The 19,302-nt window shown below is 37.8% G+C and overlaps 1 protein-coding gene across 1 annotated transcript; it reads right to left on the reverse strand.

Annotated features, from left to right (window-relative positions):
- Window positions 1–9,145: 9,145 nt before the first annotated feature.
- LOC137041477 (adhesion G-protein coupled receptor F1-like) lies at window positions 9,146–18,537 on the reverse strand. The gene is made up of 7 exons (XM_067417829.1): window positions 18,427–18,537; window positions 18,162–18,338; window positions 13,455–14,792; window positions 13,262–13,303; window positions 12,081–12,140; window positions 10,652–10,715; window positions 9,146–10,499 (listed from the first exon to the last, which is right to left on the reverse strand). The coding sequence occupies exons 1-7, from the start codon at window positions 18,523–18,525 to the stop codon at window positions 10,420–10,422; spliced, it is 1,860 nt and encodes a 619-aa protein (XP_067273930.1). The 5' UTR covers window positions 18,526–18,537; the 3' UTR covers window positions 9,146–10,419.
- Between the last annotated feature and the right edge of the window lie 765 nt (window positions 18,538–19,302).

The following is a 19,302-nucleotide window of genomic DNA, read 5'->3' on the forward strand; positions in this document are numbered from 1 at the left end:
ATTATATGTAGTTTAAACTTGGCACTGTAGAGACGAACTCACTGACAGTCGTCAGGTAATCTGTCATGTCACAAAGACGCAACTTCACATTTAAACGAAAGCATGTTGGAAGTAAAAGCACCAAATTTCTTTCTTTCTGTGTTTATGCTCCGTCGCATTCAGCCGTTCACTCACCGAGTTGTTGCTCCAGCATATAGGCTAACGTTACAGTAGGCTATGTAAACAAGGCCGACTTGTTTAAAACTCCTTAAATTATATCAACGTCTGCTATATAACATTTATATAATAAACATCTTATTAATTACAGCTCCGTGAAAATGCATTATTAGGCCACCATGTGTTCTTTATGCTCTCATTTCATTCATTTTCATTTCATTTATTTATTTATAAAGCACAAATAAACACAACAAAAGTTGACCACTGTGCTGTACAAAGAACAGTAATAAAAATAGGAATAATAAATAATAATATAAACACAACAATAAAAGAGAAATTAAAAAAAAATAAAATAATAATAATAATAACAATACATCACTAAATTTAAGCTTAAAAGGAAACCATGAGTTATAATGAATGGAATGCTTGATTTAAAAAGTAAGACTGTAACTTCGATTTAAATTCATATATCGATGATGCAGACCTCACAGATAATGGAAGACTGTTCCATATCCTAGGACCAGCCACTGAAAACGCACGGTCACCTCGCAACTTCAATCTTGTTCTAGGATATGCCAATGTAATACTGTCTGAGGATCGCAAACATCTAACTGACTTATTTACAATCAAAAGATCTGACAGATATGCAGGTGCCAAACCATTTAACGACTTATAAACAAACAACAACATTTTAAATTCAACTCTATAATGCACTGGCAACCAATTAAGAGACGCTAATACCGGAGTAATGTGTTCGCGTTTACGAACCTTAGTTAAAAACCTAGCAGCGGCATTTTGGACCATCTGAAGCCTTGCAATCGAAGATTGAGGTAATCCGATATACAAAGAATTACAATAGTCCAAGCGAGATAAAACAAAGGCATGTATAACTCTTTCGAGGTCTTTTAAAGATAAAAAAGATCTGACTTTAGACAGTAGTTTAAGATGGAAAAAACATGATTTTACAACCGAATTTATATGTTTGTCAAATTTAAGGGACAAATCAAGAACAACTCCCAAATTTTTAACCGTTGGTTTGATATAAGAGTTTAGTTTACCACAGTTAAGATTTAGATTTCCTTTTTTAACTGAAGGCCCAAAGACAATTGCTTCAGTCTTACACTCATTTAGATGCAAAAAATTCAAAGACATCCAGAATTGTACATCCGCTAAGCATGCAAGCAATGTTTCTAAGCCATGCTTGTCATTATGATTTAGGGGTAAATAGATTTGGGTGTCGTCTGCATACAAATGAAAAGACACTCCATGCTTCCTAAAAATTGAACCTAGTGGAAGCATGTAAAGGGAAAATAAAATGGGAGCCAAAATAGACCCTTGAGGAACACCACAGGTAAGAGATGCTACAGATGAAGTAGCATGACCAATACCTACTGAAAAGGTTCGATTACTAAGATAAGATCTGAACCAGCTCAGGGCAGTTCCTTGGATTCCTACACACTTTTCAAGGCGTGATAAAAGAATGCTATGGTCCACTGTATCGAAAGCTGCACTCAAATCTAAGAGTACTAAAATTACTGAGTTCCCAGAATCAACTAGTAATAAAATATCATTCAGTACTCTTAGAAGTGCAGACTCAGTACTATGATTTTTCATAAAACCAGACTGGAATTTTTCTAGAATACTGTTAGTGGCCAAAAAACTATGTAATTGCAAAAACACAGCTTTCTCTAAAATTTTTGCAATAAACGGTAAATTAGAAATTGGCCTAAAATGTGATAGGACAGTTGTGTCCAGGTTTGGTTTTTCAACAGAGGTTTAACCAAAGCATGTTTACAAAAAGCAGGAACAGACCCAGAAAGAAGGCTCTTATTTATAATTTCTAGAATCCAGACCCCAACACTATCAAATACCTGTTTAAAAAATTGGGTAGGAACAATATCGAGAGCAGAGGTAGAAGGCTTCAGCTTAACAACTGAATCCTCTGTCGCATTCAGCCGTTCACTCACGGAGTTGCTGCTCCAGCATATAGGCTAGTCACCGTATGTAAACAAGACAGACACGTTTAAAACTCCTAATTATGAACGTCGTCTGCTATATAACATTTATATAATAAATATCTAATTAATTACAGCTCCGTGGAAATGTATTATTAGGCCTATCTCCGCGAGATGTGTAAGTTAAACGCAGAGATGAAAACAGTGCTGTCATCATGACAGTAATACTGCAGTATTTCATAGATATACACAAACATTCATTTTGATTGGCTACCGTACTAGATGAAATTGACTCTGCAAGAAAAAGAAACAAACCCGCGACTATATCATAGCTATTACAATTCCAGAGAATATTCAATCTTTATTCTATTAAACACTAAAAAATTTAAGAAAAAGGGAGATGTGCAGAGTTGTGGAAACTATAGAGGTATTAAGCTGATGAGCCATTCAATGAAGTTGTGGGAAAGAGTAGTGGAAGCAAGGCTAAGGGGAGAAGTGGACATTTGTGAGCAGCAGTATGGTTTCATGCCAAGAAAGAGCACTACAGATGCATTATTTGTTTTGAGAATGTTGATGGAGAAGTACAGAGAGGGTCAGAAAGAGCTGCATTGTGTCTTTGTAGATTTAAAGAAAGCATATGACAGAGTGCCAAGAGAGGAGCTGTGGTATTGTATGAGGAGGTCAGGAGTGGCAGAGAAGTATGCTAGAGTGGTGCAGGATATGTATGAGAGCAGTAGGACAGTGGTAAAGTGTGCCGTATGTGAGAGAGAGGACTTCAAGGTGAAGGTGGGACTGCATCAAGGATCGGCTCTGAGCCCCTTCTTGTTTGTGGTGGTGATGGACAGGCTAACAGATGAGGTCAGACAGGAATCTCCATGGACTTTGATGTTTGCGGATGACATTCTGATCTGTTGTGAGAGCAGGGGCAGGTGGAGGAAAGTCTAGAGAGGTGGAAGTTTGCTCTGGAGAGAAGAGGAATGAAGGTTAGTCGTAGCAAGACAGAATACATGTGTGTGAATGAGAGGGAACCAAGTGGAACAGTGAGGTTACAGCGAGAAGAGGTAAAGAAGGTGCAGGATTTTAAGTACTTAAGGTCAACAGTCCAGAGCAATGGGGAGTGTGGAAAAGAGGTGAAGAAGCATCTGCAGGCAGGTTGGAATGGGTGGAGAAAAGTGTCAGGTCTGTTGTGTGATAAAAGTGTACCAGCAAGAATGAAAGGAAAGGTGTACAGGACGGTAGTGAGACCAGCGATGTTGTATGGTTTGGAGACAGTTGCACTGAGGAAAAGACAGGAGGAAGATCTAGAGGAAGCAGAGCTGAAGATGCTGAGGTTCTCTTTGGGAGTGACGAGGATGGATAGGATCAGGAATGAGTACATCAGAGGGACAGCACATGTGAGATGTTTTGGAGACAAAGTTAGAGAGACCAGGTTGAGATGGTTTGGACATGTTCAGAGGAGGGAGAGTGAATATATTGGTAAAAGGATGCTGAGGTTAGAGCTGCCAGGCAGCAGGTCAAGAGGAAGACCAAAGAGGAGGTGTATGGATGTAGTGAAGGAGGACATGAAGGTAGTCGGTCTGAGAGAAGAGGATACATAGGATAGAAATAGATGGAGGCAGATGATTCGCTGTGGCGACCCCTGAAGGGAACAGCCGAAAGAAGAAGATTCTATTAAACACATAAACCTTTTAAAACTGTAGTTTAAAATGAATGCTTATATTTATGCTCATAGTTATGGGGATTTGATAGACTCAACTCTCATTTATGTTCTCCATTTGAAAATATTAGACTTTATAAATGTATTTTGCCTGTTGTTAATATGGCTGTATTTATAAATAAAACGGTGAAACAACATTAATGTCAAAAAGACTGCACTGTATTTTAAAAAAATGCATTTTTTTTCATACTATTTATTGATGTAAATGTCTTTTGTTCTGTATGTAAGGGAGTAAAACTGCAAAAATTACAGTGTTTAAAAAGCTCAGTTCAGTGTTGTTGCTGTAATTGTCCAAAAAAAACAGAAATAACACAATAAATAAATATCTGTTCTATATATCGGGTTATCGGCACCTAAACATCCAAACAATTGGTAAAAAAGCAATATCGGTCGTACACTACTTAAAATAATAACAATCTTTGTGCCTACTCATTTACATAAAACAATATATTTAAGTTTTGTTATTATGCAAATAAAAAATGTATTATACAAACAATCATGCGAAATGGCTTCTCGAAAAAGAAATATTTTTGGGGAGGGACTTGATTTTGTCCATAAGTTCCGTTCTAAAGTTTTAGATCAGTAAGATTTTTTTTTTTAAAAATAAAAGATTTTTTCACAATTGTATTTGTACATATTTAAAATAACTGTTTTCTATTTAAAATGTGATTTATTTCTATGATGCCAAAGTTTAATTTTTAGCATCATTACTTACATGATCCTTCAGAAATCATTCTAATATGTTGATTTGGTACATATTATCAATGTTGGTTGAAAATATTTAGCTTTTCTTTTGAATAGCTTGTGCTTAAAAAAGATAATATGGCTGTATAAGTTCACTGTTTTTAAGATTAGCCATTTTGCTTCCACATTCCTTGCAAAAATCGGATGAATTGTATATCTATTTATCATAGAAATGCATTATATAGAAAACATCTGCTTGCCAAAAAACCCCCCCCAAAAAAACACCTTGAGTGTAGATATATGTCGGTGAGATAAATGTGATAAATTAGAGTAAAATAAACATTGCTTTAGTTTATATTATAGTAGTGCTTTATGAACAGGTTATGTTCAGAGAACATAGTTCTAAGTTGCTAAGGCTACACCATAAAACAAGATTTGACCACTTTGCTTTTATAGTGACTGCTGTTACCATTGGTCCCATGGTCTGTCAACAACGTAGGCCTAAGGAATCCTGCAGTAGAAACACCTGGGGACACCTGGAACAATCGACCAACAATAACAAATGTGTTCGCTGTAAAGTCATGAAAACAATGAAAACTTGCGACATAATAGACACAGAAAAAAACTAGAAAGGAACATGATCTGTCTTATCTCTAGCGTGAGCGTCAAACCTCTAAAATGCCTCCTGTGAACTTGAAAGGAACACTATGTGCAGCAGTTTAACTATTTTTTTTCGCCGCAGGCAAAAGCAGTTAAAGGTTAAATCTTTAACGATTTCTCAGTCTACAACACATTTGAGGAGTGTCACTGCCCCCTGCTGTCTACCCAGAGCTAGCTGCAATTGCCTAGTATAGATGTATCTCCATTAACCAGATTCAAAAACAAGATGCTTGCTCACAATACAATACAAAATGTAATTTCCAGTCTTTACAACAACAAAAAAGAAAGGAAAATGTATTTTTCTCATTTGAACACGTAATAAATGTTCTAAAACAGTTCAGTATGCTCTACTTCACTTTTGAATGAGGTCATTTTTACACTCCACAGCACATTCAGGAATTGTTTGACATATAAATATGGCTATTTGTTAGTTTATATACACGTTTTATATAAAAATCCCATATTCAGGAATTGCATACAGGCCTATAATAATAAATAGCCTAACTTAAAGCAGCACTGGGTGATTTTTTGGCCATCATATATTTTCAAGAGTTGTGATAAAAAAATGGACTTGCAATAGGTTGAATGACACGTCTGCCATAGCCTGACGGGCTCCGTATTGTTTTAATCTTACTTTTAAACTTCGGGTTTCGGTATAACCCGAGAACAAAAGAACTACAAAATTCGACTGGTTTACGGCATATACTCCCACCACCACATAGGTAGATAAGTAAATACATAGGACGTACAAAATCATATATTTTAGGATACGTAACATGTCTGTGATATTTGTTTATTTGTCTTGCCTCAAGCTATAGGCCTAATGCAAATCGATTTTTCAAATTTGCAGATTCATCTATGGTTGCGATTATGATATTGACGATATGGTTAGCTACCACTCAAACATTGAACTGAAGTATCATATAGATTCTGTAAAACAGTAACCAATAGACTCTATACTATAATGACTCTGGCTTGTAAACGTGAGCATCGTGATCATTTGGCGTTTGAAAAAAATAAAACCCATGAAATTATATTCATATGACATGCTGAAACATGCCACTTCACCTGGGATGAAGACAATTCACACGCGACGCAAGCAGAACACTGCATGTGCTCCTCCTGCAGTGTTCAGAGGAAGTGATGCACGGGTCGACTTTTTTTTCCAACCCGCGGGTCCCGCTTTTATGAAACTATTTGGTCCGCCCCACCACTGTATAGTTTTACAACCCGCCCTGCCCCGCCACCCGCGACCATTAAATAAAATCCCAACCCATACCGCAAATAAAGTGACAATTTCTTTACCCAGCCCAACTCTTTACCAGGGGTGCGCGGGTTATGAGACGACCCGCGCATCACTAGTTCAGGGCTATCATGGTTGTCATGTCAACCAATGCACGCGCACATCCCCTGATGTAGGATGACAGAGTAGTAGAGGACAATACTGTTTCCCAACTGTAGAGCAAAAGTTACCTAGTGCTGATTTAATATTCAGTATTTGATAATTCATATAGATTGTTCTTAATAAATTATACATAAATAGATTTGTCATAGGTAGGCCTAATGACCAAATGCACCAGATGTGTGTAGGTGCTCAAAAATATCTGCTTTTGGTGGTTTTCTGGTCTTAAAGGAACAATATGTAAGAAATGTATTTCAAGTAATCATAAAATGGCCCTGATATGTCCCTAGACAATAACAAATCATGTTAATTTCAAATACTTATTTCACTGACAACAGTAGTCCGGCCAGGATATTGTCATTTAAAAGTTGTTGTTGCAGCCCTCAACTGATGTTGATGTTGACATGTTGTGTTTTGGTCTGAACCTTCACCCTCCACCTATCGACCAATCACAAAGTCAGTAGTGTTTTGGCATCTGGGTTGCCAGCTCTGCTCTAGTTACCACAGCTGCAGCTACAAACGTTCCTGCTGGATCCTGCAGCCAATCTGGCAACCTTGAGTCAGGGGGAGGGGGAAAGGGAGAGGGGATAAACCTGCAGTACCAGTTTTGGCCACAATCTTACATACACTTCCTTTAAAACCTGTATACCAGTCTTATTCTCTCTCCCTAAACTTCCAGTCTGCTTCAAAACTATTCTCTGTGGCAAGAACACATTGTTTGATTTCAGCACTGTTTTCATATTATGTACATTTGAGTGTGTTGAAACGAGACAGACCACCAGTCACTGCACAAGCACTAAACACATCAGGAAACAGAAAACTTGCCAAGTCATTCCCAAGAACACGCCCTCAACAGGTAATCTTAACATCTCCCCCTCCCTGTCTCATTTTTGTCAATAGGGGGAGGGGGAGATGTGAGGGAGGATTTTTCAGGTGTGACTTTTTACTGTTCCGAGTTGAAGTACTCTCAAAAGTGCTATTCCGCCATACCTTATTCGGAACCACAATTTATTGAGTAGGTACTCAATTTCAATAAGTACTTACTTAACGAGCGCAAAAAGAGTAGGTACTGTATATCCAGATCTCGGGTGCGTCTCAATCAGCTCCCTAGTTCACTAGTCAGGGCACTGATCAGGGAGTCAGCCCATTGACTTATGTCCTGATCAATGCCCTGACTAGTGCACTAGGGAGCTGATTGAGACGCAGGGCTCGTTAGAATGCGATCCGCACTTTATGCGCCATGTTGACGTTATGATGTGACCCATGACGATATCACAAGCGCAACTCGTGTGACAGGTTTAATTCATCTATCTATATTAATATTGATTTAAACTTGCTCATTTTGTGGTCTTGTTAAAGAAACAGCTGCCCATTTATTCTATCATTGTAGTATAATAAATACATTTTAACCCTACTAATCTGACAGTTTCATCCTTTTTTATCCTTGCAAAAACCCCAAATCGTGATCTCTTGAATATGTTGTTAATTTCTTTATTTTATATGCAAAAAATGTCATCCACAAGCAAAAGTGGGCTAAATCTCCTTTATATTTCCATTTTTTTTTCTTGTTAAATTTAACTCCTGTTTCATCCCCCCTCCGCAAAAAAATAAAATAAAAAATATTGCATTATGATGATTAATTCAAGATCTAACCTTATTATTGTGTTTTTGTTTTCCGTCTAATGCACACAAACCCATATTTGTTTTATCATTATGATTGTTCATTGTTAAATATACCACCATGTAATTATAAAACAATAAATCAAAAGATATGAGTGACAGGTGCAGTAACAGCTCATAGCATCAGTAACACCCCGACCTGTGCGGTTTCCCGCAGTGTTTGTAATGTCTGCTCAGAGACGTCTGTTAGCTGCTCAAAGATCTCGCCTTTGGAGGAAACTGTTGATTGTATACTTGAAAAATGTAAGTATCACTATATAAAAAATAAAAAAAGATTTCCCCCAGAATGAACTGCACTGCTAGCCCACCCGCAGACACTTACAATAATAATGACAAATGCTGATAAATACTTAATTATATTACTTTTTTTATATTGTTTTAGTAAAACAAGCAAAATGCAACTTGTCATTTGACAGTGGTGCATGCCACGAATACACATTAGACAAATGCAGCCGATGTGAATAGGATGTGAATAATTTGGTAACACTTTAGAATACTGTTTCTTACTTAATGCATAACTAATAAAAATAATTACTGCAGTACTAATGAATAATTCTTCATTAACACTCAAGTCACTAATATTAACTACTAAGGAATGCATGTTAACTAATCAATATGCAATAGCATTTTTTTATTGTGTTAAGTATCAATTAGTTAAAGTATCATCATCCTTCCATTGAAGATGTCTCAAAATAATGTGGGTGTGGTGTGGCCAATGGCTTTGGGTGTGAAAACATGTAAAAAAAAAAAAAAAAAAAATACATGAGAACAGAGACTGTGGAAACATCACAGTCCAAAAATGATACTATCATTTAAAAATAATGTGAGTTTTTGTTTTGTTTATTTTAGATATACAATAAACAATATCTATACGATCATAGATATACAATATGTAGATTCCTCATTTGACCGATCCGCGCAGGCACTAATGAGGAATATATGTTTTTGCGCCGTTTTTTGACCTCACCAGACAGAAGTTAGAAGTTATAGCCAATGGGAAAACTTGAGACTCGTGGGGATATGAGGTAAAAATGAAATTAAAAAAAACATAAATATTGTTCGGTTTCTCACAGAAACCGATCGGTTTGTGTCTTAAGAAATCAATGTGTCGTCAGGAGCTGCAGGGTTTTTGTGCACGTTGCCTAAGGAATTTTTTTTCTTTTTTTTTTGCTCTTATAGAATTGTTACCCATTCACATGATTATATGACTGGCACACAGCAATGGTTGAAGTTAAAAATCTTCATTTGTGTTCTACTGAAAAACAAACAAACCTACATGTTAGATTCACTGGGGGTAAGCAGATAAACATCTAATTTTCATTTTTGGATGAACTAACCCTTTTGTTGTACTAGTTTATATTTGTTTCTCTATGTGTTTTTCATTTTCTTGTGCTTTGATATTATTCTGCAAATGTCAGGTGTTGTTGTTTTGACAAACATTTGTGTCTTGTACATGTAAACATGATAATATTAATGAATAAACTGTGGCACGATGTGAAGGGGAGGAGAATTAATGCATGCGTCAGGTTTAGTTGATAAAACACTTAAGGATACTCTAGTGTATCCTCGCCTACGACCCCTCAGGAAGCCTCCTCCCTCCTCGATCCTCACCTCCTCGTGGTGCAATTAGAGAATTGAGATGTCCTACAAGATGGCTGAGTCCATCGGTTTCCAGGTCATAGGATGGAGGACAGAGGAGTGAGGAAACGAGGAGGGATATTGAGAAGTACCCATTGACTCTGATCAAGCATGTCTAGCAGACTGGGCCCTGGACAGCAACATGCCAGTGCATTATGGGCGTTGAAGTTTTTCTATCTATTTGGCAAAGGCGAAGACAAATGTCTTTTTTCTCAAGTTTTCTAAAATCATCTTCAAGCTATTTTAGCATGAAAATGCATTTAATTTTGGTGATGCAGACATTAAACAATTTAGGAATATTTGGAATTTAAAAAAACAACAAAAAAAAACAAAGAAAACCCTTATTTAAAAAATACCCAGTATAGATAAATATAGATAAGTATTGATAAAGGTCCATACCCTGCACTGTATAATATACAGTACAGTATAAAGTCCTTTTTTTAATCATATATATTAGAACATAGAAACATTTCTTCCACCAAACACTAGCACACACTGCAGTAGAGGAAACCATTTTGGAGTGTCTTTTAAGTGTTCAGAATGGCGTATGAGCTGTCTGAAGATGTAACTGCAGAGGAACTGTTGGCTTCAGACACGTTGTACACATCTGCAAATAGTGAGATGTATGTTACTCACATATAATGTTTTTACGTTAATTCATTAAGCAAACGTGTATGTTTAAATTATGAATCTAACTCATGAATAATAACTATATTCTCAATCTTGAAATTGTTGTTCAGATGTATGTCATCTACTTACTCCTCCGCCGGAGCCATGGCAAAAAATTGAATCCAGGTGTGGATGATGGTCCTGCACTGGTGCTCTGTGAGGTGATCAAAATAAATCACATAGTCAATGTAAAAATCAACAAAAATTATTGGCACAATTTTTGTTTTTTGACTGATGGTATATATCAAGTGAATATTTTTTTTTTCTCATTTGAAAGAATGCAAGTCTAAAGAGAATATGCTTGTAAATGCTTCTATATGCTTCTAAAGTAATTGGGTATAATAAGACAGGTCGACTTTGACCACGGGGGTTCCTCAGGGCTCAGTGCTTGGACCTCTCCTCTTCTCCATTTACACTACCTCATTGGGACCCATCATTCAGGCACATGGCCTCTCATATCATTGCTATGCTGATGACACACAGCTCTACATCTCATTTCAACCAGATGATCCCACAGTAGCTGCACGAATCTCGAGCTGTCTGGCGGACATCTCGGCATGGATGAAAAACCACACCTGCAGCTCAATCTAGCAAAGACTGAGCTGCTTGTTTTCCCTGCTAATCCCACCATACAACACGATTTTACCATCCAGCTAGGTTCATCTTTGATTACTCCTTCAGGGTCGGTCAGAAATCTTGGAGTAATCTTTGATGACCAGCTGTCCTTTAAAGACCACATCTCAAAGACAGCTCGGTCATGCAGCTTTGCATTGCACAACATCAGGAAAATCAGACCATTCCTTACAGAGCATGCAACACAGCTTCTTGTCCAAGCCCTGGTCATTTCTAGACTTGACTATTGCAATGCGCTTCTTGCTGGACTTCCATCTTGTGCAATCAAACCGCTGCAAATGATCCAGAACGCTGCGGCACGTCTTGTATTCAATGAGCCCAAACATGGCTCATGTCACACCTCTATTCATCTCTCTGCATTGGCTACCACTCGCTTCCCAGATCAAATTCAAAGCCCTGACTCTTGCTTATGGATCTTCCACAAGCTCAGCACCCGCATACTTCGACTCACTCCTAAGAGTCTACACACCCACCAGAAGCCTTCTCTCAGCTAATGAGCGAAGGCTTGTGGTACCATCACAGAGAGGCATGAAATCCCTCTCTAGAACTTTTTCTTTCATTGTTCCTGGTTGGTGGAACGATCCTCCATATGCACGACAGAACTCGCTTCATTCAAAAGACAGGTAAAAACTCATCTCTTCCATGAGCACTTAATCTTACATAAAAAAAACCTCTTTCCTCCTCTATTTCTCCTTTCTTCTTCCCTTTTTTGGTTTTTGCTGCTCTGAGCGGTATACAAATCTTGGTACTTGGGGCACTTTTTGTTTCTTTGCCTGTTCTTGATGGATCGCTTCCTGTTCTCCTGAGTTGTAATTCGCTTTGGATAAAAGCATCTGCTAAATGCATAAATGTAAATGTAAATATGCTTTTATAAAATGTCTTTTACCTGGGTACGGTTGGAACTGAATCTCTGTAGTGACAGCTTTCCTCTTAGTGACTCACGAACCTGCAATCAAAGATCTCTAGTTAACATGTCGAAAAGTCTCTTAAATGTCTTTTTATTAAGCTGTGAAGGTTCACTTGTAACTTGTAAATGAATATTGCAGTATTTATTATTAAAGGGGTGATGAATTGAGGAATTAACGTTTGATATATAAAAGGTCATGGTAATATAAGAATATCCTGTAAGTTTCAGAGTTGAAAACTTCATTGTTAGTCAAAGTAAAGCTTTTATAGACACCAGGCCCAGAAAACGATTGTGTGCGCATCTTGACGTCATCTGTTGCGAAACACCGTCTCTACAGCACGTCTAATTCCGTAGCCCTGCCGGTCGACTCATTGAGCTGTTCAGATCGCTAGCCAGCAGCAATAAACATGCCAAAGAATAGCAAGATATTGCGCTTTTCCTGATTGTGGAAGAACGCAGCCGCTGCAAAATTTTCCTTTAGATCATAATATTAAGAATGAGTGATACTTCATTTATTTTTAATGAAGTTTCAGCTCACGTGGTGAAGACATTGTACGCGTGTTCGCTTCCTTTCACTTCAGAATCCTAAGCATGTCAAGCTTGTGCGATCATATTCATATATATATATATATATATATATATATATATATATATATATATATATATATATATATATATATATCCTCATTTGTGCCTGCGCAGATCGATCTAATGAGGTATCTACATGGTATATATCTATGATCGCACCAGCTTGACCTCATCTAACGGAAGTTACTGCCGATGGGAAAACTTGATGAGACTCGTCGGGATATGAGGTAAAAAAATTACATAATCACTGTTCGGTTTCTCACAGAAACTGATCGGTTTGTGTCTTAACAAATCATTGTTTCATCAGGAGAAGCCAGGTTTTTGTGCATGTTGCCTAATCATGTTTTTTTTCTTCTTTTTTTCTCATAGACTTGTTACCTATTCACCCCATTATATGACTGGCACACAGCAACGGTTGGAATTAAAAATCTTAATTTGTGTTCTACTGAAGAAACAGACACACCTACATGTTGGATGCACTGGGGGTCAGCAGATAAACATCTAATTTTCATTTTTGGGTGAACTAACCTTTTAAGCTTTTACAAAGCAACAGAAGTAAACTCATACTGTACCTTGCTGTCTAGAAGTGTTCCAAACACCAAAATAAAAAATCCCTATTAAAGAAAGTGTTAAAAATGAAAATACAAATGAAATAATTTGTTCCATTAAATTCCATAAAACATGGATATTTAGAATAGATCAATGTTCAGCATTACATTATATACAAAAAATAAAAATAAAAATAGAGATGTAAAAAAGTGATACCTGCAGTGAATTGAGGAGTGCAAACACCACATGAATGCCTATTTCACGGGACACCATGGTTCCAATTCCAAGTCCCCATGTTAGTCCAAAGATAGGAGTCAATATGGCCACACATCGGGCAATGACCACCAGGGCATGTTTCTCATCTGGTTGAGTTGTAGCACCAACTCCTCTCCTCAACATCTTATACAGAACCACAATCAAAACCATAAGGTTTATGGCTACAATAGTGAGAGCTGGAATCACAAATGCCAGCAGGGCCTTAGACTCATCCAAGTTCAGCCAGCATGCTTTTTCTTTCATGATATAATTTTGTGGTCCAGCTGTTGACGCAACTGTAATGACCGCTATGAGCAAAGGCGCACCATAACCGACTATGAAGGCGATGGCCATCATTCTGGCCCTTGACATTTGGGACAGAACCATAACGGTCCGGTAAAAGAGCAACACCGCTGAAATTAACATCCAGAAGAAAAGAGCCAGGTAAAAAAAGTGCATGAAGAAAACCGCTGGACTGCAGCGATCCACTGATGTTGGCTGCTCTTGTTCTGCGACTGCGGCTCCAATGATAAAACAGATGTTTGCGATCAGCAGGGACACGGCAATGTTGACAATGGAGACATGTCGCATGTAGGATGTGTCATTTCTTGTCATTGACTTCCATACAATAGTCTCAATAATGAGGCACAAAATCAAGCTGGCCAAGGAAATAGAAACACCAATGTAAGTTATATAGGCTAAGGCTTTGTTATTATCAAGGGAAAATGGTGACATTAGGATTGAAAAAGAGGTTGTGTGGTTGCATTCACACGTAACTGATGTATTCATTGAGAGCTTTACTTCACATCCAGTGGAATCCCATGCATCAAGACTGAAGTTCCAAAAGACACACTGAGGATTTTTCAAAGACTGTTCAGTAATGTCAAATGCAAAAGAAATGTTGTAAAGTGTTGGGTTAACCTTAACAACAACCACATCTCCGTTGATGCGAACATCTGAATTATTAGTGTCATTATTATTACTAGTATTACGAGTAGGTAAGACATTTTCAAGAGTAGTGAAGATTATGATGGTTACGGTAGTCACATTAGGAACCCGTGGTATTACAATCTCTGTGGTTGAGTTTGGCAGTGTTGATGTCATACGGAATGAGTCTTTAATTGTAGTTCTGTTCAGCTGAAAGGATGTTCCGTTAATCACAAAATCATCTGTGAGACGGTCACTTATCTTCTCAATAGCATCCAGAAGTTTAATGCTGGTGTTGTTGTCATTGTTCAGTGTGATCCATGTATTACTGACATCACTTGATACAATAATGTCCACTGTATTTAGAAAATCCTGGAAATTGAATATACCATTGTTTAATAATATGAAATGTATCCCATAAAATCTGAAATATAATAATATAGTTATAATATAAATATTGAACATGTTTATTTTATGATAATAGAGATAATGGCACAATTGCACTGAATCAACATTCTAGGTATAGCTTCACATTTGGGTGGGGAGTGGGGACACACCATGTTTAAATAATAGGCTTGTATCAGTTATGTAGCATAGTGATCTATAAAGGCACAGCCCACACAGAAGTCACTTTCAAACCAAACAGCCTTGCCCAACACTTGAAACTTTTGGTCAATTTGCATGGGGAAATCTTTCCTTACTGTGGAAAATAGGGTTGGCGCTGAGAGCTGTGGGAACTGAGTGAGACCAGAGCCACCCGGGAGGATAGAAGAAGGAGTGATGACAGTAAAAGACGAGAAAGGACTAGGCCTGTACTTTATGTTGTTGTTTTGTTTTAATTTATGCATCATCTGCATGGAATTGTGACTCCCCTGTTTCTGATTGAGTGGGACCTGAATGCAACCTGAATGGTCTTTTCAAAACAAAGGCGTAATTTGATGACACTAAGTTTGAGCACAGCATCTTGGGACATGTGCTCTTCACCTTACAGCCAGTGGATAGGACTCAGGCAGAAATCATGTTGATGGATGCGGTTATTAACGTTACTGTAGTATGAAGCAGAGAAGGACAGAGTGTTGTGGAGCTAAGCAATGCCTCTGGAGCAATTGTTAATAAGATTAACAACACATGCCTTGCGAGCAGCAACGGGGGACAGTCGGGAGACTGACTGGGGACTGTCCGGAGGCCTGACTGTCCCCTGTCGCTGCTCGCGAGGCGTGTGTTGTTCATCTCATTAACAATCGCTCCGGAGGCATTGCTCAGCTCCACAACACTCGGTCCTGCTCTGCTTTATTTTGACGGGGGACAGTCGCCGGGCACCGGCGCTATTTCCATTTTTTCTGTAATGAGTATAAAGTAATGCAGCTCCGTTTATCATATTAGATACATTTAAGTGTGTTTAAAATTATGTTATGACGTTTCTCTGTGCGTACGCTCGGCGGCTGCTGTGACACTTGTTGCACACTGCTAAGAGTAAAGCGTTTCTGCCAAATAAAACTGAGAGTAACGCAGATATGACACAATTGACAGGCGACTCCCTCAGATGTTATGCTCAGATATCCCGGCTTCTTGGTTAAAATATCAATTTTCTCACAATTTTCAAATAGTTGGAAAAAAAATTGTTAGTACTCAACTGAACAAAATATGACCTAGTGGTTTTTGAATATTTAACTGCAAAAATACTGCATAGTGCACTTTTAAGGTCTGTGTGGAGGACATGAGCTGAGACTTCAAAAAAACAGAAGACTAAGAAAGCTTCGGGCCCAGACAGCATCTCATCTGCTTGTTTGAAAGCCTGCGCTGACCAACTGGCCTGGAGACCAGTCTTCATGCTTCAAACACTCCACTATCATTACTTTCCCCAAAAGAGAGACGTACACACGCGAGAGATCCACTTCCGGCACTTTCCGCGCTTGCGCAGACTAAAGCCAGAACGCGTGAATGTCACAACAGGAAACACGCGCCCTCGGATCAGTCATACGTAGTGCTGTACAAGAGGTAAAAACTATATAAATACTGTTCGTTTTCTCACACAAACCATTCGTTTCGTGTCTTAGGCCATCAGTGTGTACTTACGATGGGGGATTGTTTAATTTGGACTTCTCTGTGAATGCTGTTTGAGGTGGTGACCATAGACCTGCATTATGTGAGGCACAGACAAGAACGGTTTGACCTAAAATGATCAAAATTGAAACTACTGGGGAAATAAATACTCCTACATCTCAGATGCCCATGAGGTAAGCTAAAACATATCAAAATTTAATTTCAAAGTGAACTATCCCTTTAATGTGTGTTCCGACGATGGTCTTTGCGGGTGTCAAACGACAGGAGGGTGAGTAATTAATGACAGAATTTTTGGGTGAACTAAACCTTTAACTGTCATTTGCTCATGCTACAATATGCCCCCTCACATGTTACAATGTACCCCACACATGTACCCCACCACATCAAGATGTTTGGTCTGGAAACTCACCATTGACAGGGCTCAATCCGAGGGGCGGGATAAACGGTTGTCTTTCAAACTCCCTCTGCATGGTGTGCACGCAATTGGATAGTGCTACAACCAACCAGAGCAACAAAGGTGAAGCGGAGCTAATTGAAATATTAAACTTTCGCCGTATCCGGTCGGAAAAACTCTGAACACATCTTCCCTTCTTAAGAATGACTTCAGTACCGTTCTTTGTTCGTTTATCAGAGAAAAGCTTAACTCTAAATCTTCCAGAGTCGCAGTCAAAGCTGATTCGAAAGGCCGCCGTTAGCCAGTTTCTGTGTTTACTGGAAGCACGCAAGCGCAACTCTGCCATCATTATGTTAAGCTCCGCCCACCGACTCTATACACGATGTGATTGGCCCGACCAGAGTTTAGCGTTTACAGCTCAGAAGTGTATTGAGAGTTGCTAGACAACACTCGTGGCAGATTAGATTTGCTGCCGCTAGGGTCCGTCTAGATTTCTAGGCTAGCATGTTGTCAAATTTCACTTCCATTCTTTCAGCGTAAAATAAAGAAAAAAATATACACTGTATTAATGAAAAAAACACATAATTGTGCTAGATGTGTGCAATTAATGTGGAAAAAAGTACAAAATAAATAAAAATAAACCCCAAGTGGATTTAGACAAACTGTCAAAAAGTGTTATAGGTTGTGCCCTGCTCTCCCCTATGTCAACATTTAAACAGCTTTAAGGTTTATTATTATTATTATTATTATTATTATTATTATTATTATTAATAATATTATTAATGCATCATAAGATATTTCACTAAGTTGAAGACCAATACTTTAAGCAAAATCAATCCTGTTGTCACTGGTACACAATGAATTCTGGGGTAGGCAAGGCTGCAAGGTCTGTTGTATCCTTGATTGCGTGGGAAATGAAGGATGCATTTGAAGGCTGCATTTGAAGCAGCCGTCGAATTGGAACAGCCTTCAAATGTGGTAAATGTGTCATCTCTCTGGGAGTCAGATTTTGATACCATGGCGGTGTTGAATTATGTGACCATAGCAGGCATTGCTAACACTGCTCCGGAAGTTTAAAAGAAACAATAATCAAGAAACATATCACATTTTGTTTTTGATGTGCAGTGAAGTGTCCTAGTTAATAGTTGAGTCTTTCGACATGCAAAGCATATTCAACTTCAATATACACACGACTGGGGGAGTATAAATTTTTGTTAAATTCAATTCAAAAGCAAACAATGTCATAAAACATCTGACAAAAGTTTGAATGTTACCATACTTACCTCCATCACTGTCTTACTGATTGCAACAGTCTGTGACACTGACAAATTAGCAACTGAAGAAAGTATATCCACAATAGCTTGGACAGTAGCAGGAGACTGTGTTATATTAACACTATTCTGTGCTGTGACATCACTGAGGTTACTCGTTAAAACTGGAATGTCCTCCACAATCAAGGACTAAATTGCAAAGTACAAAAATATGAATATTAGAAACGTTTAAAAGGTACAGATGATTTTTTAAATAGACAGATAACCAATAGATTACCTTAACATCATTTTTAATTGTGTCAATATAACTGAGTATACAGTTGTTTTTTATTGGTATCCATTTTGAATCACATCTGTACTTTATGCTGCCTTTCATTCCATTTCCACAGTTTCCTTCCTTCTCATCGCCTGTTTTTCCAAATCCAAGATTTAGATCCTTGCAAGGATACTCTGGAGAAGTATTTGATAGAAAGTCAGAAGGAAAAAATTTAATTCAGCAAATCACCCAATATGAATATATTGCATTACACTCACATTTGGGACTTTAAGTACCCTTAAAATGTGGTTGCATGCTATGCAGAACGTCACAAATAACTAGGGTCAAATACAGTAACTAAATAATAGGACCAAAACAGTCAACACCACAAGATCTGGGGCTTCATTTATAAAATGTGCCGAACTTTGCAGTGGATTTTAGCGTACACACATTCTAAGATCAAATCAGTGCGTACAATAAAATCCACAACAAAGTTCATATAAAACTGGTCTTTGACATGGCAAAGTACTTATATAGCCATGTCAGGGTTTAAGCAGACGTACAGTATGTACTTTTCCTTGTGGCAGAGTCAGAGTACTGCAGGTATTTGGAAATCTATAAGTAGTAGTAATTATAATTATAGTAATAGTAATAATAATCCTGATTATAGTTATTGTCCCTAATAATAGATAAATCTACTCTAATTTAATTAGATTAGATACATTTCTGTAACCTATTATTATTATTTTTACATGTGCAAATATCAGTATGATATTTAATAATTATAGGACAACCGAACGTGAGTTTTAAAATATCGTCACATTACGCACCTGCAGCACTTATGTGAAAAAGATTTATATAATAATATATACTACCGGTCAAAAGTTTGAGAATGGT

Source organism: Pseudorasbora parva, chromosome 15 (genome assembly GCF_024679245.1).
Source record: "Pseudorasbora parva isolate DD20220531a chromosome 15, ASM2467924v1, whole genome shotgun sequence".
Lineage (NCBI taxonomy): Eukaryota > Metazoa > Chordata > Actinopteri > Cypriniformes > Gobionidae > Pseudorasbora > Pseudorasbora parva.